This window comes from Bacillus rossius, chromosome 1 (genome assembly GCF_032445375.1).
Source record: "Bacillus rossius redtenbacheri isolate Brsri chromosome 1, Brsri_v3, whole genome shotgun sequence".
NCBI lineage: Eukaryota > Metazoa > Arthropoda > Insecta > Phasmatodea > Bacillidae > Bacillus > Bacillus rossius.
This window is the reverse complement of record NC_086330.1, coordinates 361,148,086-361,175,027: the sequence shown is the minus strand read 5'-3', so window position 1 is coordinate 361,175,027 and position 26,942 is coordinate 361,148,086. Positions and strand designations below refer to the sequence as shown.

Below are 26,942 nucleotides of genomic sequence, written 5' to 3'. Positions count from 1 at the left end.
GAGTTCTTCCCGCGATACGGGTACCCCGTGGTCCTGCTGACGGACAACGGGGTGCAGTTCACTGGGAGAAACTGGCGAATGTCCTGCGCGGGAGGGGGGGTGGAGTATCACACGATGCCCACCTACCATCCGCGCACGAATCCGACTGAAAGGCGGAATCAGGACATTAAGACTCAGCTGCACATCCGGTTGGACAAGGACCACACCAAGTGGGACCTGCACCTGCCGACGCTGCTGTTTTGCCTGCGCCGTCGGACGAACGCTGTCATGGGCCATTCCCCCGCTGAACTGGTGCAAGGCCGAAACCTCGCCCTGCCCGGGGAAGCACGCACACTCCCCGACTCCCACGATACGACCACGGACGATCTGCGCGAAGATGCACGACGATGCCAGGCTGATACCTGGCCCGACGCACGCCGCAGACGCACCAGCCTCCAGGACAATTGGAGCCTGGCCAGCAGGTTTTTGTCAGGTGTCACCACCTGTCGTCGGGCGAGAGAGGCTTCTGCGCCAGCCTGGCCCCTAAGTGGTCAGGCCCGCAGGAGGTTATTGACAGACTGGGGACCACCACGTACCTCGTCCGTCGCGCCGACGGACGGACGACAAAGTTTCATAGAGATGACATCCGATTGGCAAACGGGACGCACGACGATGACGACCACGACGACAGTGGGCCAATAGTTGAGGACAGGGTCAATGGCGACGTCGCTGTAGGAATACTGGTCGACCTCAGTGACCCTGTGGTGATGCCACTGGAGCTTGACCAGGGACATCGACGGGGGCACGCCCACCCCTGGGCACGGCGGGTGGTATGCGAGGACTTTGACGGAGATGATGACACACAGGGCGCGACGCACGAACATGACAGCACGACAATACCGACTCCGCCTCCTGCGAGGGGGCATCAGAGAGGGAACGACGGCTACCGACTTGTGAGAGGGGGCGGGGCAAGGACGCCCGACAGGATGGGCGGTAGGGGCCCGCGTGGCGCAAGCATGGTAGAGCTGGAGCGCCTTGTGGACCGGGTACTTCCGCCCGATGACGACAACGCCAACGTTAACGACAGACCACTCATTGAGGACGTGACGAAAGACGACACTGTCCAGGGCGATCTGGTCAACCTGAGCGACCCTGTGGTGACGTTGCCGGAGCCTGACGTGGGATGTGGACGGAGACGCGTCCACCCCTGGGAACGGCAGGTAACGAGGACGGAAGTGAACAAGGACGTGACAGACGGGGTGATGGTCCGCCTCCTCAGTGGGGAGGGTGATGTCGACAGGGCACAGCAGGTGGTCCTGGACTTGCCTTCCTGGAAGCCGATGACAACCACTCACGCGGGAAGAGGGCTGGCATTGCGCCGGTCCACGCGTGAGACGACTGCCCCTCACTACCTCCGGGACAACGATTGGGGTGGTCAGTACAAGCCCCGAGACGTACGACAGGCGGCCGCCGGGGGGGTGCACTGCAGTGTGATGCAGCTCCTGCCCTGGTTCACCCGACCCATGTAAACTGACGTAACGGACAGCGACGACCAGACACTAGGCTGGACGCGGCCGCAGCTGCCAGTCTAGGCCGACGTCGGGGGCCAGGACTGTTTCGGGAGAGGGGGGGCATATGACGACAGTCGTCGTACCCTTCCAGATGCAGAGGCCGTACCTGTCCACCGACGTGGACCTAAGGGAGATATGTTTCCCCCCAGTGCACCGACTGTGAAGTGCGGCGAACAGGGACGCACCCGCGTGCGCCCTGATACGTCAGCGGACGTCAGGAGTGTTGTAAATAATTATGTTCTATTAATACATTTAAATAACCCACGAGCCTCCGCAAATATATAACTTTTGTCTGGATTAGTGTATATGAATGTTATGTAAATACTTCGTCTTTATTCTGTAATTTATTAACTGGTCCATTTGTGTTTGTATTTTATTAACTGACTATTTTTTATATCGTTATAGTAATTCTGTAATTCGTTCAAGTGTTATGCCATGTAACTGCAGCCTGGCGCATCGCGAGGCGGGCCTCTCCCATGCCGGCCGATTTCCCCTCCCCTCCTCCGCGGCCCGCGGGCCTCGGCCTGCCAGCGGGCGGAGGAGTGCAGTGGTGAACCAGACGCGAGAGCGAGCAGTCGTGCGCTCCGCTCTGGTCCGCTCGAGAGACGCATTTTCTTAGCTCTTAGCTAGTAGTCAGTGAAACGTCACGGGACTGCCTGCAGCCGAGCTGTCCTTCTTTAGCGTTCGTTATTCCGCTGGACTCTCTCAGCTTTATGTGTCTATCGGGACTTTAACTGCATACGTCACAGGCCGTGTAAGTGCCTCTTCGAACCGCCGAACCTCTCAGTCAGTACGAGTAATTACTGGACCTTTCGCTCAAGTGACGGGCCGCGTATGTGCTGCGTATTGATACAGAACTTTCGTAACAGGTACGATTAGCTACGAGGCTACCTACTCTGTTCGTTTCGGGTCGCATCCTAAGGACGAGTCTTATTTCCGGGATTCCGGGTCGTGGCGGGAGGACGCTCGTTCCGCGACGTGCCGGCCAGGCTGCGGCAGGATTTCTAGACGGAAATAAAACGGGGCTCGTGAAAACGGACATCATCGCCTTATCCTTTGAACTACCTACCGTTCCTCCTACCCACGTAACATTCCCTCCAGGTCCCGTATTTTCTGGTCCCGGCCACGTTGGCCTGAACTCACTTCCTCACCGACGAGAGCTACATGGGCAAAACAGGAAATTTTTGCAAAAAGGAAATTAGGGACCATAGGCCGAGTGACATCAAGCTTAATTTGTCTTGCTTTTTAAATATCTGATTATTAGTATAATTTCAAGTACCTATTTATTCTTTTATTATTAAAATAAAAATGATTCAATTTTATTCATAAAAGTATGCATTTATTTCATGAATGTTTTGTTATGACGTTGTCATGTTAAACTATCGTCCGTTTACCGACTTTACAGACAACAATTTTTGTACAAAATGTAAACAAATCAAACCAATATTTTGTTAATGTTTCTTAATCCGTAGTTTTAGAGGTTTTTTTTTTAATTTTTCATCAGATTCATTGCGTGTTTGTTGGTATCATTGTAGCCTAACAATTGTGATCGAAAACAATAACAAACATTTTAACATTTTGCTTGTGTTGGAAATACGTGAGAAGAAGAGGAATTTGTATTCTTATAATGCTATAATTATTATATATGATTATAATGAGGTTATTCGGTGTTGTAAGTAATGTAATGAGGCAGCGCAGCCTTACATCAATCTTAGTCCCGTATTGCCGTACGGATGTTATTACTCGAACACTTAAAAGTGAACCAATTGATCCTTACGTGTTGGATGAAATTAGTGAAGAAATAGAGGAAGCAGAAGCAGCTGCGGCTCTCCAAGCAAAGGAGAGAGAAATTCAGAGAAAAAGAGATAAGTCTCGTTTACTCAAGCACCATAAAAATATGGTACATGAGCAAATTCCTTACGTAGAACCAAAAGCGTGGTTTCACGAAACCATCAAGTATAAACGGAGAATGTACGGCCGTTATGGTGAGGCAAGTGGTGTGAACCCAGCTCTAACGTGGCCTACTAGAGAAGAATTGGCAGATACACTGGAATATGAATCAGTTGCATTTCCTGAAACTTTACAAGAAATGATCGAAAAGAATAGGGCAAAGAAGCAGGAAAAAGAGCTTGCGTTAAAGAAAAGGCAAGAAGAAATAGATGAAAAAATTATGAAGCTAGACAAGTGGAAAGAAGAACTTAATGCAAGAGTGGCGAAGAAACTAGAGGTGGCACAGGCTGCCAAAGATAAGAAGGATAGGTTGATGGAAGAGGTACGTCGACATTTTGGTTTCAAAGTTGATCCACGCGATGAACGATTCCAGGAAATGCTTGCTCAGAAAGAAAAAGAAGAAAAGAAAATAGCAAAAGAAGCGAAGCGAAAAGCAAGAGAAGCTAAATTGCTTTCAAGTTTGGCTGAAATGAGTGTCAAAGCAGGAGAATCACTGACACCGGGGTCACCTACAACAGCATCACCATCTTCAAAGTCAGATGATTCAAAGCAATGACATTAAGTTTAATACTTTTTTTTTTAATAATTACATCATTAGTTAAGATATGACTTAAATTTTTGTGTTAGGAAAGAAGTATTGGCTATACTTTCAGCAGAAAATGCTGATGTAAAGATAAGGTTATTTGAACTGCATACCAAAAACCTATTGAACTAATTGCATTGGAGGATGTGGGAATGTGTAAATTTAATTTTTATCTTTGATTATCCAAGGGCGTATTCAGCTTAAAATAGAATGGGGGGGGGGGGGGGGTACGTATTTTTCAGGATTCAACATCTTTTATGGGGAGAGGAGTGTTCGTAGTGCCATACAATAATAAAATAAAGACATAATTAACTTAAAAGAAAACTATTTTTTTTAAACAATAATTTTTGACAATTAGTTAAATATTTTCTACCTTCAGCTCCTTGTTTTTCCATTTTAGTTGGGGTTAGCTGTCCTTGGCTGCTCCGCTCTCTAGATACGCCCTTGTTTGTATCCCCAAGTACATAATTAAACACATAATGCAGATTTAGTTCAGTTGATTCTAACCATGTATTTTGTTACACATTTTTTTTCTGAAATCAACATTTCATTTCCATATTGAATTGTTAAACTTACTTATCATGCCAAGGGCATATTACACCTGAGTTATGAGAGAAAGTGTAATCTTGAGTGCCTTCATTTTGTAATCTATTTTTTTATTGGCCCAGTAGATATTCAGGATGTGGCAGTGATTCTGGTGATTATAAATATTCCACTGATAACATAGTTCTTAATGCAAATGAAAATAATTAGCGTGAATTAAGCAAATCAATCAAATAACACTTATTAAATAATTTCAAGATATTGAACTCCATTTTAAGAGCTTTTGTACATAGTTTACCCATCACATTGTGTACCATGACCACAGAAATTTGAGCCATTTCTTCCCACATTACATTTAGTGATGTCAAATCACCAAATTCTCTGCCGCATCTTGTACATGTTCGAGATTTAGGCCCCTACATTAATGATGGCATAAGGTTTTGTTGTATTTGCTGCCGGGTCGTGAATCAAAACTGTGTGTTTCAGAACTTCTGTAAAATTTATAGCTATGCAAAAATTTGGTGCATATGTTGTGTGTACATGTTATAGCGGTGATAAAATTTTATATAAACTGGTTTATGATAAAGCTATTAAAATTCTAAATAGTGAAAGCTAATTTTTTTTTCTTTTACCCAGTAAGTTACTCGGTATCTTGTATCGGCACTGGATGAAACGTGCATAAGAAAGAGGTTGTAAACAGAAGGCTTCCCACAGTCATGGAAAATCTGGAAAAATGCAAAACTCATGTAATAAAAAAAAAAGTTTTCAAAACCTAGAAAAAACAGAAATTGACAGAATATTAGTTCACAAGCTGGATTAGAAATATTTAATACTAGTGTCTGCCTTTAATGTATAAAAATCTGTTTGTATTTTAATCACAAATTGACAGCTTTGTTTTTAATAGAATTGACGGAAATAATACGTGAAACTGTGTGTTGTGCTAGAAAAAAATTTAATGGTTTGCTTGACAATTGTGTTTGAAATTTGTTTTGATGATTGTTTATAGTTCAATATTTTTATGTTATCTTGTGAGATGAATTGATGAGACAGGAAAAAAAATTTTGGTTCGACAGGAAATATAGGTTAAAATCAGAGAAATTGGCTAATGTAAGCGTGTGGGAACTCTGAACTATGCCTGTGAAATATTTTTTTGATGCAAAGCAAATAGGTATTGTTTTTGATGAAGCAATATTACATTTATTGGATAAATTTTAGGATTCATATAAAGAAAATAATCATGTAATGCTTGTAATGTTTGAACTGAAATAGTGATTAACCAGTTGGACACTAAGTATGTTTGTACGCTCCAAAATGACTAAACAATTTTTCATGGGATTTTCACAGGTAACTTAAGCGTAGCTTAGAACAACATACAGGCTTTATTTCATCAAAGCTCACTGAAAAAAAAAATCTTAATTTAATGTTTTAGGTGTCTTCTCAGCTTAGTATAGTTCGTAGCAAAGTAAAAAGATGGAGTTCCATTAGTTGATTTTTAAAAGGTGTTCACATGAGTTTTCGGGTGTTTACCTAAGCAACATAAATATTTTCTAAGTTTACTTCAGTTGACAGAATTAAGTGAATTTACAAATGCAAAATAACATTTAATTTACTTGGCTAGGATATATGGATTCACTGATTTCACTTTATGTTTTGGGTATTTAAAAATTAACAAAATTGCTTTGCTTCTTTTTAAAGGTTTTATTTATATTTGACTTCTTGGCTAGGGAAAATGAATTTATGCATTCTATCAAATCAGAAAATCCTGGAAGCAATGCCACATGGAAATAAAAGTATGTCATATAGTTGCAACACAGCAAATAAACCTCAAAAAGAAAATATTTTACCATTTCAAATGTTCAAACTTTTCTATCACATTGTCAATCTCGATAGTATGTGTGTTTGGCATAAATGTATGAACATATAAGTGATAAATCTTGTACCTTCATATACATGACATTTTGTTTATAAGAGGACTGCTCTGTTTTGCTTGTGTGTAGAAACCCAGCATAATGCTTGCCTACACCTATCCCTCACTTAGCACGTTTTCAGATTGCGCGGATTCATTTAGCGCGATGTGAATTTTACTGCCCCAGTCTTGAATAGCACGTCTGTAAATTTCAGTTAGCACAAAACGAAATCTCGGCAGGCAAAAAAAAAGTCGAGCACGACGCCATGAAGTCTGTTTCAACTTCAGTAAACAGATGTGCCGTGGGATACAATTAGCTGAACAAGGGGGGAAGAGATGCGCGCGCAGGTCAGTCTACGCTGTTGTACAAACATTAGCTATGACAAGTTAAATTGCGGCTATGGAGTGTAAAGAACCAAATGTTTTTACGTCCGCGCGTATGACGGCATTCAGTACCGTTGTCGCCTGGCTACAAACCTGGCCGTGAACTCAGTCTAGCCAGTGGCAGGGAATTTATTCAAACAAAAGCAACGTCTGTCCATTCAGCTGCCGGTAACTGTACGTGCTTGATCACTCATAATGCATGGTGTTCACGTATTTGAAACAAAAAACTAGAAGTATTACGGTGCGCAGATGGTCATGAAGGCCACGCTTATGTTGATCGCACTTTATTTTTAAGTAAGTCAACTGTGTATACAATCATACAAAATAAGGACTCTTATCAAAAGTTTATATCAGTCTGATGCTGTTGGTTGTACTAGCAGGAATAAATATATGACATTAGATACCAGAACAGAAATGAACAAATGATTAATGTGGAAAAGGTTGTTAAATGAATGTTGCAAAGAAAAAAATAATCACTGGCCTGAAAGGATTGGTGTGAACCAGGTGGTGATATGCAAATAAGTACTTTAAGTTTTGAAAAATTAAAATGTAATTATCCGGACAGTAATATTGGTTTCACTGTCAGTAAAAGATGGTTTGGAAAGGTACGCGATGTGAGTTGAAGGTCATGCCCGGGCGGGCAAGTCAGCCAGCCGACTGACGATAAAGTACATATCTCCCATTACTCAATGTCGATTTGTCATACAAAGTGTGATGGGAGTAAAATGTAATTATGCCTTTTTTTATTATTATATAGTAAAATCCTCTTAAGAAAATATTGAAGAAAAAAAATTGTGGTTCGAAGCACGAAAACATTAAAAAAGGTAAATAAAAATAAATTTTAATAGATTAAATAGTTGCGATGTTCATAAAATATACAGTATTAAAGTCTAAATGGAATTACATGGAGGGAAACAATTACATTAATGAAATGTTTCTTAACACAAACCTGGAGAAATCTAGGATTACAAATACTTTGTAATTGTGATATACTTAGTAAACGTCATAAAACGTATTTAGTTGATGTAGAAATGATTAAATAGGAAGTTGTCACAAATGAAAACTTCAGCATGTAATGCTATTTCATTCTACTGGTTCTTTATTCTTTAATTTAAACCTGTGGCTTGGATATGATCCACAGGGGTGGAACTGCTAAGGCTGGTTGAATAGGTGTTACGGAGGGGCATATGAAGGGAAATAGGTCCTGCCAGGAAAAGGGCTAGGAGTGATAAAAATATCCCAAGAACAACTCGAAAATGAAGTAACTCAACAATCATTTCAATTTGCCTAACAACATAAGTTTTTGTTTTGACTGCTGAATGCCTGAATCAGCAATTGGCACCGAGATATCTGGTTTATTTACAGTCTTTCCTGGCAGTGGCTGCCAACGAACAGCGCCATCATGCATGTTCGGTTTGATTACATTTTAAATTTTATGTTTCTTTTCTAACCACAATTATTTTTTTTTAAGATTAAAAATACATGTATAAACAACAGTGAAACATTATTTTGAACATATGTCTACAATTAAGAAAATAATAAATTATATTATCTCTGCCTCCCACTGCCACTCAATATCCCCGGAGGCTTCCCAATTATTTATTTAACTACCTATTATAAAAAAGACTCCGTAAATAACTAAAAATTCGTTAATATTTTTTACTGGATACAAAAAATAATACAAAAATATAATCATTGTTAAAGAAATTCGCAATTAAAAAATTTCCTGAAATATTTAACTTGCATTAAAACTCATTTCCCACTGTTAAATATGTAGTGTTAAGTAATTTTTCTAAAATTCACGAGAGGGAATTTTTCCGGGTCTCTAGGTAGCGGCCATTTAATATATTATCCTTATAATTTTGTTTACGTTAATATAGGTTAACAAACCGTTTCTCTAATGGGGTTCAAATATCCTTACACCTATCCCTCACTTTTCAGATTGCGCGGATTCATTATGGGGGCCTGGGCCGTGAACTCAGTCTAGCCAGTGGCAGGGAATTCACTCAAACTAAAGCAATATGTCTGATGCTGTTGATAGTACTAGCGGGAATATATTTGACATTAGATACCGGAACAGAAATGGACAGATGATTGACGTGGAAAAGGTTGTTCAATGAATGTTGCAATGAAAAAAATTATCTTTGGCCTGACAGGATTGGTGTGAACCAGGTGGTGATACGCCAATAAGCACTTTAATTTTTGAAAAATTAAAATGTAATAATCCGTACAGTAATATTGGTTTCACTGTCAGTAAAGGATGGTTTGGAAAGGTACACGACCGGGCGGGCAAGCCGACTGACGATAAAGTACATAACTACGTATCTCCTGTTACGCAGTGTCGTATTTGTCATACTAAGTGCAATGGGAGGCATATATTAAAGATAAATGATGTGACATATTTATTAGAGATGTACGAACCTGCAAATTTTTAAGTCGAGTCGAGTTGAGTTTGTAGATCATAAATTCAAGTTGAGTCGATTCGAGTCTGAATTTTTATTTGAATCTTTGACACTTAAGTCGAGCTTGAATATTTATTTGCACTTCACTGCTAAGAGTCCTTAGATGGATGTCTTGTTATATCATGGCCCACTTAATCAAATATATTTAAAATACAAGTATTAATACAAATAATTCATTTAGAATAAATTCTTAACTGATATAATACAATTCAATAATTGAGGTATAGAGCATAGAATAAAAGTATTTTCGGAATTTTTAAATTTTATTTAACAAATATCGCCCAACTGTGAAAATTAAAAAATTCGATATCTTCTAAAGTATTTGGAATTTCTTATATCCGCCGGCTTTAATGAAAAGAGGAATTTAAAGAGCATATAATAAAAGTATTTTCAGATTTTTAACATTTTTTTCCCGCAAATACCGCTCAACTTAGAGGTGGGTTGTTACAGCAATTTTCGGTATCTGTTCCAACCTGATACTGATACAGTAATGTACCTAGTTTCAAGTCTCTGATACTTCTGTATCAGACGGTCCCAGGAAGCAACAAAGCTCCGCGTACGCAGACCGTGCGACCGGAAGGAGAATCTGATACATTATTTATCACGCCCGGTAATTCTCTACCTCTGTTACTCTCATGCCCGCCTGATACAGCCAGTATCAATCAGTTCAACATTCACTGCAGTTCGTCCTGGCCGTGTATCACCATGTACATTGTTGCGGGCTGTCATGCTTTTGTAGTTAGTATCTTTATAGTGAAATAAGGAATGGATAAGTGCACGAAAAAGACTTCATTTGTGTGGAATTTTTTTACGGAAAATAATGAGTTTGCTAATTGTAATTTGTGTAAACAAAAACTGAGTTATAAATCATCATCGACTAATCTGAAGAAACATTTGAAACGTAAACATTGATATAGTATGCTCACTAATGTACGTATCTGTTTTTTTTTTTTTAATTTTTAATTTTTTATAAAATCGTAATCTTTTAATGTATGAAAACACTAGTTACTAATTGTTTTCGAAAAAAAAGTCCTAATGTTGATTACATCTGTTATTAGTGTCAACTGAGAATTTATTTGCATTTTCATAGCTGTTAGATGCACAAATATAAATATTATATCTTGTATTAATGTACTTTTTAATATTAAAATTTCATTAGTTTTATTATTGAACGAGTCTGTGCACGCACTGTGCTCTGAGCATACTTTGATGTGGGACAATAACCAAACGACTCGTAACAATTTCGCTTTGCGCCTCTCCTTCAACGCCTTCCCCTGCGCTTCCTCCCCTACATTATTTCCCTTCTTTATCCCTTATTCGTCGTTCCTGCTCCCTCCCCTTTCACAAGCTCCGCCCAAGTGAACCGTCATCTGCGATCGGGTTCTGCGCACATTGGCCGTGGTGTAGTTCCAGGCGAATTTTGAACTGTTACTGAAGTACCTGATACTTTTAAAGTGTACTCGTTTGCCGTTCCTGATACAGGCGCATATCAGTGCCAAAGTATCAACGTATCAGGTTGATACTTTAGCACTGATACGCGCCTTTATCAGGAACGGCAAACGAGTACACTTGAAAAGTATCAGGTACTTTAGTATCAGTTCAAAATTCGCCTGGAACTACACCACGGCCAATGTGCGCAGAACCCGATCGCAGATGACGGTCACTTGGGCGGAGCTTGTGAAAGGGGAGGGAGCAGGAACGACGAATAAGGGATAAAGAAGGGAAATAATGTAGGGGAGGAAGCGCAGGGGAAGGCGTTGAAGGAGAGGCGCAAAGCGAAATTGTTACGAGTCGTTTGGTTATTGTCCCACATCAAAGTATGCTCAGAGCGCAGTGCGTGCACAGACTCGTTCAATAATAAAACTAATGAAATTTTAATATTAAAAAGTACATTAATACAAGATATAATATTTATAATTGTGCACCTAACAGCTATGAAAATGCAAATAAATTCTCAGTTGACACTAATAACAGATGTAATCAACATTAGGACTTTTTTTTCGAAAACAATTAGTAACTAGTGTTTTCATACATTAAAAGATTACGATTTTATAAAAAATTAAAAATTAAAAAAAAAAAAACAGATACGTACATTAGTGAGCATACTATATCAATGTTTACGTTTCAAATGTTTCTTCAGATTAGTCGATGATGATTTATAACTCAGTTTTTGTTTACACAAATTACAATTAGCAAACTCATTATTTTCCGTAAAAAAATTCCACACAAATGAAGTCTTTTTCGTGCACTTATCCATTCCTTATTTCACTATAAAGATACTAACTACAAAAGCATGACAGCCCGCAACAATGTACATGGTGATACACGGCCAGGACGAACTGCAGTGAATGTTGAACTGATTGATACTGGCTGTATCAGGCGGGCATGAGAGTAACAGAGGTAGAGAATTACCGGGCGTGATAAATAATGTATCAGATTCTCCTTCCGGTCGCACGGTCTGCGTACGCGGAGCTTTGTTGCTTCCTGGGACCGTCTGATACAGAAGTATCAGAGACTTGAAACTAGGTACATTACTGTATCAGTATCAGGTTGGAACAGATACCGAAAATTGCTGTAACAACCCACCTCTACCTCTAGCTCAACTACATATATCGTCGGTCTAATTAGCAAACCTCGTAACTCCCTGAAGACAAATTTTACAAGAGAAGCAAAAAACTGAATAACTTTTTTGTTTGTACTAAATATGTGTTTAATTCATCACATAAAAGTTAAAACACCCTCTGACGTTTGTCAACAAACTCTGTGTCAGTTTTTAATTATTAAACCTTTTTTTAATGGAGTTACGAGGTTTTACAATCATAAATTCAAACTAAATATGGAGATACGAGGTTTGATAAGATATAAATCATCTTATTGGCGTAAACTTAATATTGATATTAGAACAATTTTGAGATGAATAGTTATAGCACCAAATTTATTCGTGTATTATAAAAAAGTATCTCAAACAATACAAGGGTTATTTCCGATATTGAACAGTAAGGACAGTATACAATACACAACAGCAATATTGTATAGTACATAAAATCAACATTAACTATGAATTCGTTTGAAAGAACATCAAGATAAAACTAGCTTTTAAGTACTGATAACTGAGGCAATAAATATTACTCCAATAAATTGTAAAAAAAAAATTACCCCTCAGAAAATCAATGCTTCAGTTTTGAAAAGGAAGGCTATCATAAAATAAGTGATAGTCTGACTCCATAGTTGTTTTCAGGGACTGCAAATGGTCGTATTTAGTTTTCTTTATCTTCAGCCTCTCAGTGTACAGTGCTGGCAAATGATTAAATGGCTTATCAGTAATGTTCTTTTTGAGAATAGGCAAGTTCTTCCACTCTTCTGTGAAACCCAACTTGTAGGAAATAACCCCATCTGGAGTGTACTTCAAGGCTCTGATGTCGGTAACACATGGATCCCCAGTTATTCTGCCTGGTCTGATAGAGCTATACACTTGAGCATGATCAAATTAAAAAAAAAACTGTGAGTCAAATAATGAACTTCATATGGACGTGGATTTCTGTGAGCTTTCCTGCAAGTTGCAATGTAGTCAGCTGGAACATTAATCTTCTTGTTTTTCAGCTTTTTTTTCTTCTTCGAGTGCATGGAGTCTGCCTCCATTTGTGTGTGTCCGACCTCCAGAAACTTTTTCTTTATCGTTACACACTTTGTCACCGATATCTGTAAGAGTGCATTGGCTATAGTCACATTTCTGTTCTGATAGCAGCAACCATCACAATACAGTATCAATTTGTCGGCATCGTTCCTCAAAGGTAGTTGCGACAAGATGAAGTTGCAAATTATTGTAGCAAACTCATTTGAACCAAGGCCCATCTCAGTCTCGTTCCACAGATAACAGAAGCCATCTTTGGCTTTCAAATCGAAAACAGTAAAAGAAAACAATGAAAGTGCCAATATCGTAAAGAATGTATGATGTTCTACAAGGAATACTCATGAGATCCATGCCGAAATCATTATTGGCTCTTGACATTCTGAAATGAAGAATGGATAACTAAATTGTATAAAATAGTTTAGACATTACCTCCAAAAACATTTGATATTATGGCCTGTATTACAAAAGTTTGAAAAGTATAATTTATTGCAATAAGTGTTTTGCACGCATAAATAACCGATGGACAATAGTTAAAGTGTGAGATAATAATAAAATGTACCTGCTCCATAAGTTCAAACAATATCGAAACAATTAGAATAATATTTTAAAAAAATAGACAGTCCAACAATAACACTGTGTTTGTTTACTAACAAAATGGAGTTACGAGGTATGCTAATATGCAGAAAATCGACAGCTGGAAATAAGAGGTTTTCTGAAAATAGGATTGTAGCCCATAGGTATTGTTTATTGTTATGATCTTTGGAATGGTAATAGAACACATAACTGAGTATATAATAGTGCCAAAAAACAATTTTTGACAAAAAGTGGAGTTACGAGGTTTGCTAATTAGACCGACGATAATACTTTATTTTGGACCGAACGAGTTAGCTGCGGCCTGCAGCATTCACGAGTCAATAAAAAACAATGAATATAATTTAGGCTTGTTGGCGCGAAGGTTAGGGTAAGTTTCACACAATCATTAGAACATTTTTGAAAACTTTCACTTATGGGAAGTGTAAGGCCGTGCTACAATTGGCGCAACATTACAATAAACGTTCCCATAACAAATATAATACATTTAAAGATTATTGCTACAACACTAACGCCGTTACGTTGCCGGCCAATCGCAAAGCTGGCACTTCCAACCAATCCATGCTTTTGTATTTGTATTGAATAGTTACACTTTATAAAATACTTTATACTTCATTATTAATTTTAACCTGCCACTTAACTTGGATAGCAAACAATTATACAAAACGCAATCTCGCCGAACGTAATTATGTAAACAAACACGGAAAAACAATTCATGTTCGCCAACCTACACTTCCTAAATTAGTGGAGTAAAGTTTTTTTTTTAACTGCCATTTCATTATTGGTGGCGTATCAGTCGCAAACATGCGTTCTGTAACACAAATATTACGGTACTGTTAATTTATTATTGTAATTGTAACGTTGCGCCGATTGTAGCACGGATTTACTAAAAAAAATAAATTAATATTTGTGCCGATATTATGATTATAAAATTTAATTCGTGTTTTGTTTATTAAAAATGTGTTCGTCTTCTTTGCTATGTGGTCACACCTGTTAAGTTGGCAATATAATGGGAAGCCTACCCTGTACGAGAAGCCTACAATGTACAAAAGATGAGGAACATACCGATGAAGCCCGAAGGGTTAACCTTCGGCCATCTTCGGAAGTTTGTTTTTATTTTGGGAAAACCCGTGGTATTTAGAAATAGATTGTAAACATGGCATATAAGAACAGTAAGATAGAGAATTAATTTAAGGAATGTATAGAAAATAAAATGGAAAACATCGTCGGGTATGTGGAGATGGAAGTTGTCTGTGAAACATTCACGAATGGATTGTAACAGTTAGGTTATTCTTACTAGGTGCCTCAGCAGGTGAAGATGAATTTATTATCTCTAGTCTGTCCGTGCATAACGTCAGAGTGATAGACTTAACGTGAAACGACGGTTCGACAACAGACTCGGCCATTGGTTGGACAAGCGTGTGTATGATACGTCAATAAAGTGCCATAGTTTTTACTCAGTCTGTTTCCTTTTCATTGCTGGTGAGAACGGGACGAGAGTGGAGTGAGCTTGAGGAGTGAGTATTAAAGGGGAAGGGAGGGAGGGACTTAAGGAGGAGGCTCAGGGAGTTGAGAGGGAGTTATCCTTGCCACCGGGTGGAAGCCCAATTGCAAGAGTACAAATTAATTAATTCATAATTCATACAAGGCGTCCTGGGTGGCCTGAACAGCCCAGGTAAGTTAAATTAACGACGCACTCCTGCCTGCAGCCACGTGGTAGAACCCGCCCTGAGACCATATTTTCGACCTAAGAATGTACAGTCGTAAATACTTCAACGCTGCTGTGTTGATGACTTCATAATGAAATGTGTGAATAGATAAAAGATAAATGTATATTTATATAAGATACCAAAATTATCGAGATTATCAAAGAATACAAATTTTTAACGTGTGAAATATGTTGACCATTGGGTGTGTATTATGTTGCTGTAAATAATATCTTTTGGTAAATATGTATTGTACGGATTAGCGCCAAAAAAAATCTTACAAATATGAAATAACTTTCATTATATGCTATCTTACGTCCTCTTTTCAGAACCGCCTGCGGAGATAAAAAATTCCAAATACTTTTGGAGATATGGCCGTTCTTATTTTGCTATACCAGACGTGTGTAATAATTTGACCGTCGCCATTTTATATTTTGCCGTGTGCGCGTGAATGTCTAAATAACATAAATTTTCCATTAGGTAAGGTTAGTTACATTATAAATACTTCAAAATAAACCGAAATTAAAAATAATATCAATTTATTTTACATGTTGTATAGTTTTAAGTATTTATAATCAGGGGCGTAGCCAGGGGGGGGTTTTAGGGGTTAAAACCCCCCCCCCTTAGCCCCAAAACTTTAATTAAATTTCTTATTCATCACTCAAAGAAATTTCATATTAAAAATTAATAAAATTTTTACCATTACAATATTTAAATTTAAGTACCGAAAACTACTAAAATAGCACTATTTTACACCTTAAAATCAAAATTTTCCCGGGGGAGGACCCCCGGACCCCCCGCCTTAATACGTAGGGGGGGGGGGGGCATGCTACTTAACACCCCCCATACACAAATCCTGGCTACGCCACTGTTTATAATGTAACTGACCTGACCTAACAAAATGGGACAAAGGTAGATTAGGTCAGGTCAGCTACATTATAAATACTTTGAAACTGAACAGACATTAAAAATAATAAAATTAATTTTATTGGTTGTTTAGTTTTAAAGTATTTATAATGTAGCTGACCTGACCTAACAAACCGGGAAAAAGGATGAACAGAATAAACTCACGTAAGTTTCTTTTTACATGATGTATTCGTTTACGTGAGAGTCCTTAAGATCCACATAAAGTTCTGCCATTCCCGATTACACCCGAATATTCACCTTCGGCCAACCTCGGGATTTATTTATTTTTGCGCAGGAAAAATGAATTGAAATATTAAAAGTGGTCGGATAGGTTAGCTACATTAAAACACTTTAAAACCATTTGGATGGTTAGTTAGGTTAGTATAGCTACATTAAAATAAACAGAGAAATATTAATAAATAAACCCGAGGTTAGCCGAAGGTGAATTGTTCGGGTGTAATCGGGAATGGCAGAACTCTATGTGCATCTTAGGTTTCTCCGTTCGGGAACATCGCAAAAAAAAAAATGATACTTGTCAACAAGCAACCATTATCGCCGCATGAGTGCACAGGATGAAAATTAAAAAATTCGATATCTCCAAAAGTATTTGGAATTTCTTATCTCAGCCGGGTTTAATGAAAAGAGGAAGTTTAAGAGCACAGAATAAAGGTATTTTCGGATTTTTAAATATTTTTTAAAAAAAAATCGCCAAAAAATGAAGATTAAAAAATTCGATATCTCCAAAAGTATTTGGAATTTTTTATCTCCGCAGGCGGTTCTGAAGAGAGTACGTAAGATAGCATATAATGAAAGTTATTTCATATTTGTACGATTTTTTTTGGCGCTAATCCGTTTAATACATATTTACCCATACTTATCCTTGCTTATAAGGTGCTGCAGCAGGTATCACCTCATTATGTGTCAGCCGGTATTAATTACCTACATAGTTACCATAGCCATGACACGCGATCCACACGCAACCCAATGCTATCTATCCCAGTGCACTCATCCAAATGTCTGTCGGGATCTTTTGCAACCGTGAGTAGCAGGCTCTGGAATAAATTAGACCAAGCGACAAGGCAAACAAAAAATCTAGCATCCTTTAAGTACAGGCTGAAAAAACATCTTTGTAACAACTGCTTACCATGACCACTTCACTGCTACCCTACTGCTTGATTCTGTGTGTGAATGTGCGAGTGACTGGTTTTAATGTAGTAGCACCTAATGTTTTTTTTCTTATTTTTTTTGGTTTTGATACTTTTTGCTGTATGTTTAATTACTTTCCTTTTTATGTATGTCTATGCTTAGTTTTTAATTACTTTATAATAAGTTATGGTTGAATCTTTTGTAATAGTTAATATTTGAACATTAAGTTAAAATTTTAATTTGTTCTCTTAATATTTAGTCTATGTCATGCTTAGTTTTTAATATTCAAATCTTTGATGTAATTGCAGAAAAGTGGTTAAGTGTAAGAGAAGGCGTGCCTTAACTTCGCCACCAATAAAGACGATAAACAAACAAACAAACTTTATTTGAGCAATTCACTACATCCTCAGTACCTACTTGTAAATTGCTTCTGTTTGTTGCAAGCATGTGAAGAAATTACAATATTAGCTTATACGTTAAATTCCTTGGACGCGCCATGGAAATGAAGAATTATTTTCCGTTTGTTGCAGGCATGAGAAAAAATTAGAACATCTGCTTATACATGCGATTCCTTGGACACCACATGAAAATTAGGAGATATTTTTATCAATCCTCATAACTTTGCCTTTTTTACTGGATTTAGAATGTTATTTAATTGCCACTTAAGGATAGTAACTTAGAAAGTTGAAATAAAACTGGTTGTAGGTATTATTTAAAAATCAAAGAGTATGTTTTTACAACCTTATATTTCAATGAAAAAAACTTATGAAATTTGGATGGAGAGAAAAAAAGTATAAAGATTTTTTGCCACATATTCATAATAAATGATTGTACAGTGAGGATGGTAGGGGAATGGAATAGGCTGGAGGAGGAGTGTGTGATGGTTGGGAGTGTGGACCAGTTCAGAAGAAGAGTGCGGGGAAAGTAGAGTGAATGCTTGCCACTGGGTACTTCTGTGCCCACTTGCAGAAATAATAATAATAATAATAATAACATAATAGGTATATTTTCAAACACATTGATAGTTATTGGTAGGTAAGTTACAAGAAAGAAAGTGTAATATTTGAATCATAAAAAAAGATTTAGGCTTAACCAGTGGCGTAGCCAGGATTTGTGTATGGGGGGTGTTAAGAAGCATGGCCCCCCTGTATTAAAGTGGGTGTCTGGGGGTCCTCCCCCGGAAAAATTGGGATTTTAAGGTGTAAAATAGTGCTATTTTAGCAGTTTTCGGTTCTTAAATTTTAAATATTTTAATGGTAAAAATTTTATTAATTTTAATATGAAATTTATTTCAGTGATGAATAAGAAATTAATTAAAGATTTGGTGCTGGGGGGGGGGGGGGGTTTGAACCCCTAAACCCCCCCACCTCCTGGCTACGCCCCTGGGCTTAACATATTCAATATGTCATTATTCTATTCATGCATAGTACATAAAAAAATTTCTATATGAACTGCACATATATATTTAAATGTAACATGTCAACTTTTATGAGGTACCGGTATAGGCTGAAAGAAATGGACATGGATAGGGTTCTTTTGGGCAGGGCTGTTATGAATAAAAAAAATACAACAAAACTTTAAAAATTACTCAATATTTATGTTTATTTCCATTAATATATTTGTGATGAAACTGTGGGCTCTAACTTTCACATAAATAAATGTATTATTTCTGTACTGAGCATTACCAAAACAGAGATTACAGAGTAATATTTCCTCTTTACATTCTACGACCAGATGACACTCTGCAAGTCAACATACACTAAGGGCCGGTTTCACCAAGCGAAATTATCTCGATAAAGTAATGAATTATCCAGATTAACTGAATATCCCGTTTCACCACACCGAATATCTCGATCTTTTAGTGTTATCGAGATAAAATATTTTAACCACCGATTTTCGTGGTTAAAGTCTTATTATCGAGATAATATTGTAAAACGAAGTGACGAGAGGAGATTTTAAAAATTGTAATGGCTCGAGGCATGTACAATTTGATTTTTGAAGATGAAAGTGATGAAGAAGATGCCATTGTTCGTCGGCCACGATGGCTGCGAGATAGAAGCGATTATTTTGAAATGTATGATGAAGAAGACTTTAAAATACATTTTCGCCTTTCAAAACAGTCGACTATGTTTGTTTTGGAACTTATAGAAAATCAACTACAGTTTCCCGAAAAGTAAGTTTATATTAATATTATTTCCTAATGTTAATTGTTTCTGTAGAATAATAAATATGTATATGAAATCATAGACAAGTAAAATAAAACTCATTTATACGAACATTACATTACAACCTTCAACATACTTTTTTCGTCTTTCACAGGAATATGTCAGTGTCGCCAATGAACCAACTGCTGGCTACACTTCGATTTTATGCTACAGGCTGTAACCAGCTAACCATTGGGGATTATGCTGGCTTTAGTAAACCCACAGCTCACCGAATAATACATAGGGTTAGCTCCGCAATTGCATCTCTTCGACCGCAGTTCATTAAATTCCCAGAGACGATGGAAGAACTGAATTTAGCACAAAGGGATTTCTATGCAATTGCTAAATTTCCCAGGGCTATTGGTGCTATGGATTGCACTCATGTAAAAATCCAGTCACCAGGTTGGTTTAAACACTGATTTTATGCTACCTTTTTATTAAACATTGCAATCCACATACAAGCTTGTTTTATGTTTGTTGCAGGTGGAAACAATGCAGAATTCTACCGTAACAGAAAAGGTTACTTCTCTGTGAATGTGCAAGTAATTTGTAATACAAAATTGGAAATTACAGATATTGTTGCACGATGGCCTGGTTCCTCACATGATAGTACCATATTCAACAATAGCAACAGAAGGGCATGTTTTGAGAGAGGGGAGTATGGTGATTCTGTACTACTTGTTGATGCGGGCTATGCTTGTAGGTCATATCTAATGCCTCCATTAGATAATCCCAGAAGTCCACAGGAACACCTATTTAATGAGTCGCAAATTAGGTCAAGAAATCCTGTAGAGCGAACATTCGGTTGCTGGAAGCGACGTTTCCCAGTCTTATCTTTAGGATTGAGAGTGTCATTAGAACATTCGTTTGCCATCATTGTAGCGACTGGGGTGCTGCATAATATCCTGCGACAAACTGGGGAAGAACTCCCTCCAGACGACCCTAACCTCAATCTCCACCTCCCTTGGCAACAGTTGCTTGAGGAAGGAAATGTACAGCAGAACAACGAAAATGCAAACAGAAGGCCCAGATATGACAGTGTCAGGCATTTACTGATTGAAAACTATTTCAGGAGGTAAATGAAATTTACATATACCTATAATTAAATACCTATATATGTGTGTGTGTTGTAATACTTATTTAAGATACGATTATTTATCACTCTGTGTATTTTCAGTTTGTTGTAGGTCATACTGATCTATATGTCACACAGAGATGCCATCAACTTGAAGATTTGCTGGTGAAAATAACTACATATAGCAAGATGTATGGAATATTTTAATACATTTGCATTGTACAACTGCTTAGATCATACAAAATAATGTGACATAAGCGAACATGTATTATCTTTTATATAATTCTTAACATTTGTACTTGAAACTGTTTGTTAATAGGCACAATGAATATCACTTTGTAAATATACATGTAATATATAACAATTATGTCATGATAGTTGAGCAAATGTTTAATACATAAGAACAATTAAATTACTGCAAATGTTCTAGTTCTTTCTTTATTTTCAAGATTTGTAAAGATAAAAGTTCAGTTTGCAGCTTTTCCTGCTTTACTTTTTCTCGTTCTTGTTGTAACCGCAGTTCCCAGATTTCTTTCATAACTTCTTTTTCCTCGATTGCATGTTTTTTTGCAAGTTCAATTAGTTCGATTTTTGCTGCATTGACAGCACTTACTTCTTTCACTTTGGTGGCCGGGGTTGGTCGCCGCTTGCTAGTAAAGGGAGATTGCACTGAAGCATTTCCCCTACTGCTAGGAGGCATTGCCTTCCCACTACTTGCACTGCATGAATCAGTAGTATTGGTCTGCACTGTGTTTGTGATAGCCAAGTTGTTATTGGAGTGTCGAAGGGCAGAACACACAGGACTGCTGAGCATGGCTGGAGTATAATGCGTCCAGTCGCCATTTGGAAGAGTTACCTGTGGAAAAATTAAATTTGAACATTATGTGAGAGAAATAAAGTTAACACAGTGCATAGGCTATAGCTATACATGATTAATAAGCATAACTATGCACAGTGACACATCCATTAGGTTTTCTCAAAATAAAGTGTAGGCCTACTAACTGTCTCTGCCGTCTCCACGAAAGAAACATCCACTTCTGCTCCGACATCCAGTTGAATGCTGTCATCCTCATCAGTAGGCCTATTTGATGCATCAAATGGTAATATTATTGCATCTGAATCTGAATCGAAGGGATTCTTGGCACCATCGATAGTCGGTTTGATTAGGCTCTGCACTCTCTCACAAATGGGATCCTTACTAACTGTTTTTGAAGGACCTCCACCTGAAAAAATACAGAATTAATTTAGTTATGTGGTGTATATTTCATATCCACTGGTGGTATAGTGCGAAGTGTCTTCTTGACAGTGCAAAGGTTATAGTTCTGATTCCAACTCCACCCAAGATACCTCTTTAATATATTACAATTAATTCAAGTAACTAAAAAAATTGTTATTGCACATGTTTACAATTCGTAAAATTGCATTATGGATAAAAATGCATACAATATTTATTGCTGTACCTAAATATAATGTACCAGGATATACAGACATAAAATATATTACCTGTTCCAGTTAATACTTGAACTCGTTGATCAGCAGAAGTCTTTCGCGTGTGCTTTTTGAGATTCTCCCACACCGCTTTTAAATTTTCTGCAGTCCTGTGATGTTCTCCAGACATACAATTGAAAGTATCTGCAAGTATTTGCCACTGCTTCATTTTTTGTTGCTGTGAAACACCATCTGTTTTTTTATTTTCAATGATATTGAAATGTTCAGTTACTAAATCTAAAAGAATGTATTTCTCCTGCTGCGATGTATTTTTATTTCTCTGCTTCTTTGACAAATTACAGCCTTGGCTCGCCATAATAGCCTACGAAATTTCTAGCCAAACTTTGATAACGAAAGGTGTTTACAAACAGAAAATCGCGATAATTTCAGAAGATCGAGTTAAACTTATCTCGATTTTCTCAGAGAAAGATAATATGTGGTGAAACACATATAACTTTATCGAGATAGAAATGGAAGATTAACTTTTTATCTCGATAACATCATCGGGATTTTCAACTCGACTGGTGAAACCGGCCCTAAAGCACACAATTGTGTTGAACCTCAGTATCCATCTATGTGAAAAATTACTTTTATGGTGAGAAACAGAATCTTTAATTTGTGCAAAAAAAAATTAAATAAAATAATTATTTGTTATTTTGACCAACAGAATTTGTGTCATCACAAGTTATATAACTTCAGTGTGCCTAGATGTTAAACATAGTTAGTTGAAGTATAGTACGTTCTGGTATCTCTGAAATAAACTGTTAGATGCAATAACATGCATACATGTATCCAATTCTTTCCCAGCAACCCAAATATCAGCTGATACATTAAAATTTTCTGCTTTAAATGCTATATGGCTAGTAACTCCTATTCTCTTTCAATGTACTTGATTCCTGTAAATGTAATCTGGTAATATTCTATTAGTTATTCCTCGAACAAAACTTAAGCAGGAAAATGCTCAGAATAATGACAGTAAGTACATATACTCAATAACAAACAAAACAGTTCCTGCGTAACATACATGAATCAGCCATTAAACATTAGAATATGTACACACACAAATACAATTCAAAGTTATTAGTTTTAACTTTAAAATTGGGCTAAAATAACTTTCTTCAATTTAAACAATTCTGTACCCCATAGGGAAAGGGTGCTATGTCCATTTATCTAAGTTTACAGGAGAACATTTAAAAGTTTTTTATTATGACCAGTAAATACATAAAAATTAATTAAAAATGCTAACCAAATTATTATATCACAATTTTATAAGTATGTACATACATTTTTCATTGAGTTAGGAATTGATAGGCCTACAAACATTATAAATCCCATATTGATTATATAGAAAGTTTAAAATGTTACAAATAAGATATAGACGGAGCACGCTGGGGCAATGCACCCACGACCAACAACGGCCAAGGTTTCCAAGCTATCCTGGCGCCCTCCGGACATCATCATCATCATTACAACACCCGTACAGCCCGTCAGGTATTCCCCGGGCCTTCCACAGAGGACCAGGTGACAGCAGGTGTAAATGCATGTAGCTGATTTTGGATTTGCCACCACAGGAAAATGAAACATTAAGGTAACATGCAATAGATACAAAGAGAAATATTATTGTATTAAATTAATTAATTAAATGCACCCGTGGCAGTCTACAAGCAGAACACTCTCGCACTGCTTATTTCACAATCCCCTCCTAGTGTGAACCCCACTGTCGCATATCGAGCGGGGAAAAAAAATTAGATGTTTTAAAATCAACTTCCAGAAATAAATATAACAGCAATAAACGGGAAGAAATGGATTGATTGATTGATTGAGTGCTGTGATTTAATGTAATATTAACCAATGTCTTGCAGGCAACAGTTTTTAAGGGCCTTCAAACTAATTTTTAAGTCAACAATAATTTGTCAATATGACAGCAAATGTAATAAATTAAGAAAGACTGGATTAAGATACAAACATAAAGAAAGTACCGGCAATGTAACAGTTGTTGCCAGGAGATAAAGAAGGCACCAACAATGCAATGCCATTACATTAAAGTTTGTTGGGAATAACTGGTCAAAAATCAATAAAAAAAATGAAAAAAATTCTCGGCTCTAGACCTCGCCGTCGTTACCTGCTGAGACACATTTCTTACACATTCTTTAAACAAATTCTCTATTTCATTGTTATCGTGTGCAATATTTACAATCTATTTAACATTCCCGCGCGTTTTTTCAAAAGAAAACCAACTTCCGAAGGTTAACCCTTCGGGCTTCATCGGGATGTTCCTCAACTTTTGTACATTGTAGACTTCCCCAATATAATATGTAAAACTAAAATTTAAACAATATGGCCGATTGTCGTCGTTTGTAAGTACGTGTTTCGGCCTTACGTACGTAATTTTTAGTGTCGGCCGAAGTCACTTAAGGAGATATTAAGAATTTATTGTAATTCAATTTTATTATATTTTATCATCGAGTCTTACCCGAATTTCCTTTCGAGTTTCGCCCCGTCGAGTAAAATAAACTCGAATGCCGAGCCGAGCCGAGCTGCTACTCGCTCAACTCGACTTGAATTTTCGAGTCTCGGCCCATCACTAATATTTAGTGTTATTCAACACATTTATATTACGTTAAGTATATTTTCCTACACAATTTTGGAACACATTAAATAAATTAGCGTTGCTATTTATGTAAATAATGATTCAGAATACGCGATTTCGAATAAAACGAGGATTTTTCAAGTATTTATTCTTTTATTTTTAAATTAAAAATGATTCCATTTTATTCATAAAAGTATGCTATCATTTCATCAATGTTTTATGACGTAACGTTAAACTATCATCCGTAAACAGACTTTACAAACAACCAATTTTTTTTGCCGAAACTCGAAATATTTCCTGCAACTGCGTTTGATATGCTCGTCGATGAGATTTACTTTCGGCACCACATTCGTTCAAATTCAACGTAACCTCCATACTGGTCTTTGTATTTGAGTCTTGAATTGTAATTTACAATATTTCATGGTGTAACAGTTTTCAGATATCGGTTAAGAAAAAAAAAATAGTTCCGACAGTCATGATGGTGCCAGCGACGTCAAAACAAAAACACCATAGTTGGCGTAGCTTTGTTTGGAATTCTTTCGCTAAAACTTCAGATTTTAAGTCAAAGTGTAACACGTGTACACGTGAGCTTAAATGCACCTCTGGTAGTACAGTAAAAGTCAGTCATAACGTAAATTTATAACGGCGCCAAAAGTTTATGTTATAGGTTATAGCGAATTGTTGTTATAGCCAAAATTTAAAAAAAAATCTTATTTTTGTAGCATTTTTAAAATATATTATTTTCTTGCTTGTATTTACTATAGAAATTCACAACAAAAATAAAGGAAATAGACATAAAACTTACTAAAATAACATTTTTAAGCTATATCAGCACTTGCTGACTACGAAATATGAGACCGCGTGGCTGTGATAAGGCCATCACGCAAGATCATGCCGGCCGCTTCCTGTTGCTTTGACCGCAGCTGGTTTGCTGGAGAGCTGATGATATCGGGTGCATATTTGCGGAGTTTTGAATACAAAAAAAAAATATTTAATTACATTGGACAACCATACAAATTATATAAAATAATTTTTTCGACAATTGGTCAGTAACACAAAAATAATCACTCGTACAGACCCTTGGAAAATAACACAAAATTAAAAATTACTCTTAAAAAACGAATCTATTTTCGTTTGCCTTGATTTCACTAGACTTTCGGACAAAATAAACGACTGGAGCTCTTGGAAGTTCATCAAATCTTTCATCGAAGCATTTGTATGGTGATAAAAACAACTGATTGTGTCAAGTGCCTCCATCATTGACGTTTTCGATGGAACAGATATGTCACTTGGTTCGTCGTCATTATTGCCATCATCTTCAAACGCCACTTCGTTTTGATTAGAAGAGACGAGCTCGACAAGTTCCATGTTCGTCAACTCCCCGCACGCTTACGATGCAAGTGTGAGACGAATTATGCTCCTTTATGGGCTACAGTCAGCGTGATTCTAAATAAGTAATGTTCGCAGCGAGGCCCTGTCTTGCTTTCGTCGCCGCGAGGTAAGCTATGCTCGCTTTGGGGCCCCACCTTGTGCAGTGTTGCCAAGAAGGCCACATTATGCGCGTTGTTTCATTTGCCGGATGCGTGGAATTGTGCGAAGCTGTTCATTTATTAAGGAAATGTAGATGTTTTCTCATTGTTTTAGAGCAAAATACAGGTATGTAATCTATCACTATAGCGAAAATGAGCCCACGCTGCATTCGTTATTTCCGAAATTTTTATCCTACACAGCATATGCACAACGGTGCCGATGGCAATTATCGTTACAGCGGACTTTACGTTATAGACCGTATTCGCTACAACGGTCTTTCACTGTACTTCCAAGCATGAAGAAACATTTAATGATGCACAAGAAAGAGTATTCTGAAACTTCTGAAAACCAATTGTATTAGATAGGCCAAGTATGGAATATTTGAAACTTGCTTCATGTTTTGAATTTCATAATTTAGAGGGTTTATTATTAAGTTAATATAATTATAAACATTTCAATCTCAGTGTAAGAAATAATTGCCAGTAGTTATAGTTAGAAAAAGAGAACACACATTATTTTTAAATTAATGTTATTTATAATTATTCTGTGCTCAATATTCAGATTCAGATCTCAAATATTGCCAGGGATTCGAATCGAATTCGAACCAAACTGAAAATCATTGATTCACACATCCCTAGTTAATGGTTTATTGTGTTGAAAAAAACAAATCTAAACATTACAAAGAAACAAGTAAGAA

At 37.2% G+C, this 26,942-nt stretch overlaps 2 protein-coding genes across 2 annotated transcripts in view; one reads left to right on the top strand and one right to left on the bottom strand.

Moving 5' to 3' along the window:
- LOC134528296 (kinesin light chain) overlaps positions 1-9,602 on the bottom strand; it is a 247,810-nt gene extending 238,208 nt beyond the window's left edge. Inside the window, exon 1 of the mRNA XM_063361796.1 lies at positions 9,338-9,602. The gene's annotated coding sequence lies outside the window, so the exon portion shown is untranslated. The remainder of the gene's footprint in view (positions 1-9,337) is intronic.
- On the top strand, positions 3,095-4,186 carry LOC134528297 (large ribosomal subunit protein mL64). The gene has a single exon (XM_063361805.1). It carries the CDS (start codon positions 3,196-3,198, stop codon positions 4,054-4,056), a length of 861 nt encoding a protein of 286 aa, XP_063217875.1. The 5' UTR covers positions 3,095-3,195; the 3' UTR covers positions 4,057-4,186.
- Positions 9,603-26,942: the final 17,340 nt, after the last annotated feature.

What these genes read in the sequence shown, in the direction of transcription:
- LOC134528297 (XM_063361805.1), top strand. Translation starts at nt 3,196, where the DNA reads ATGATTATAATGAGGTTATTCGGTGTTGTAAGTAATGTAATGAGGCAG.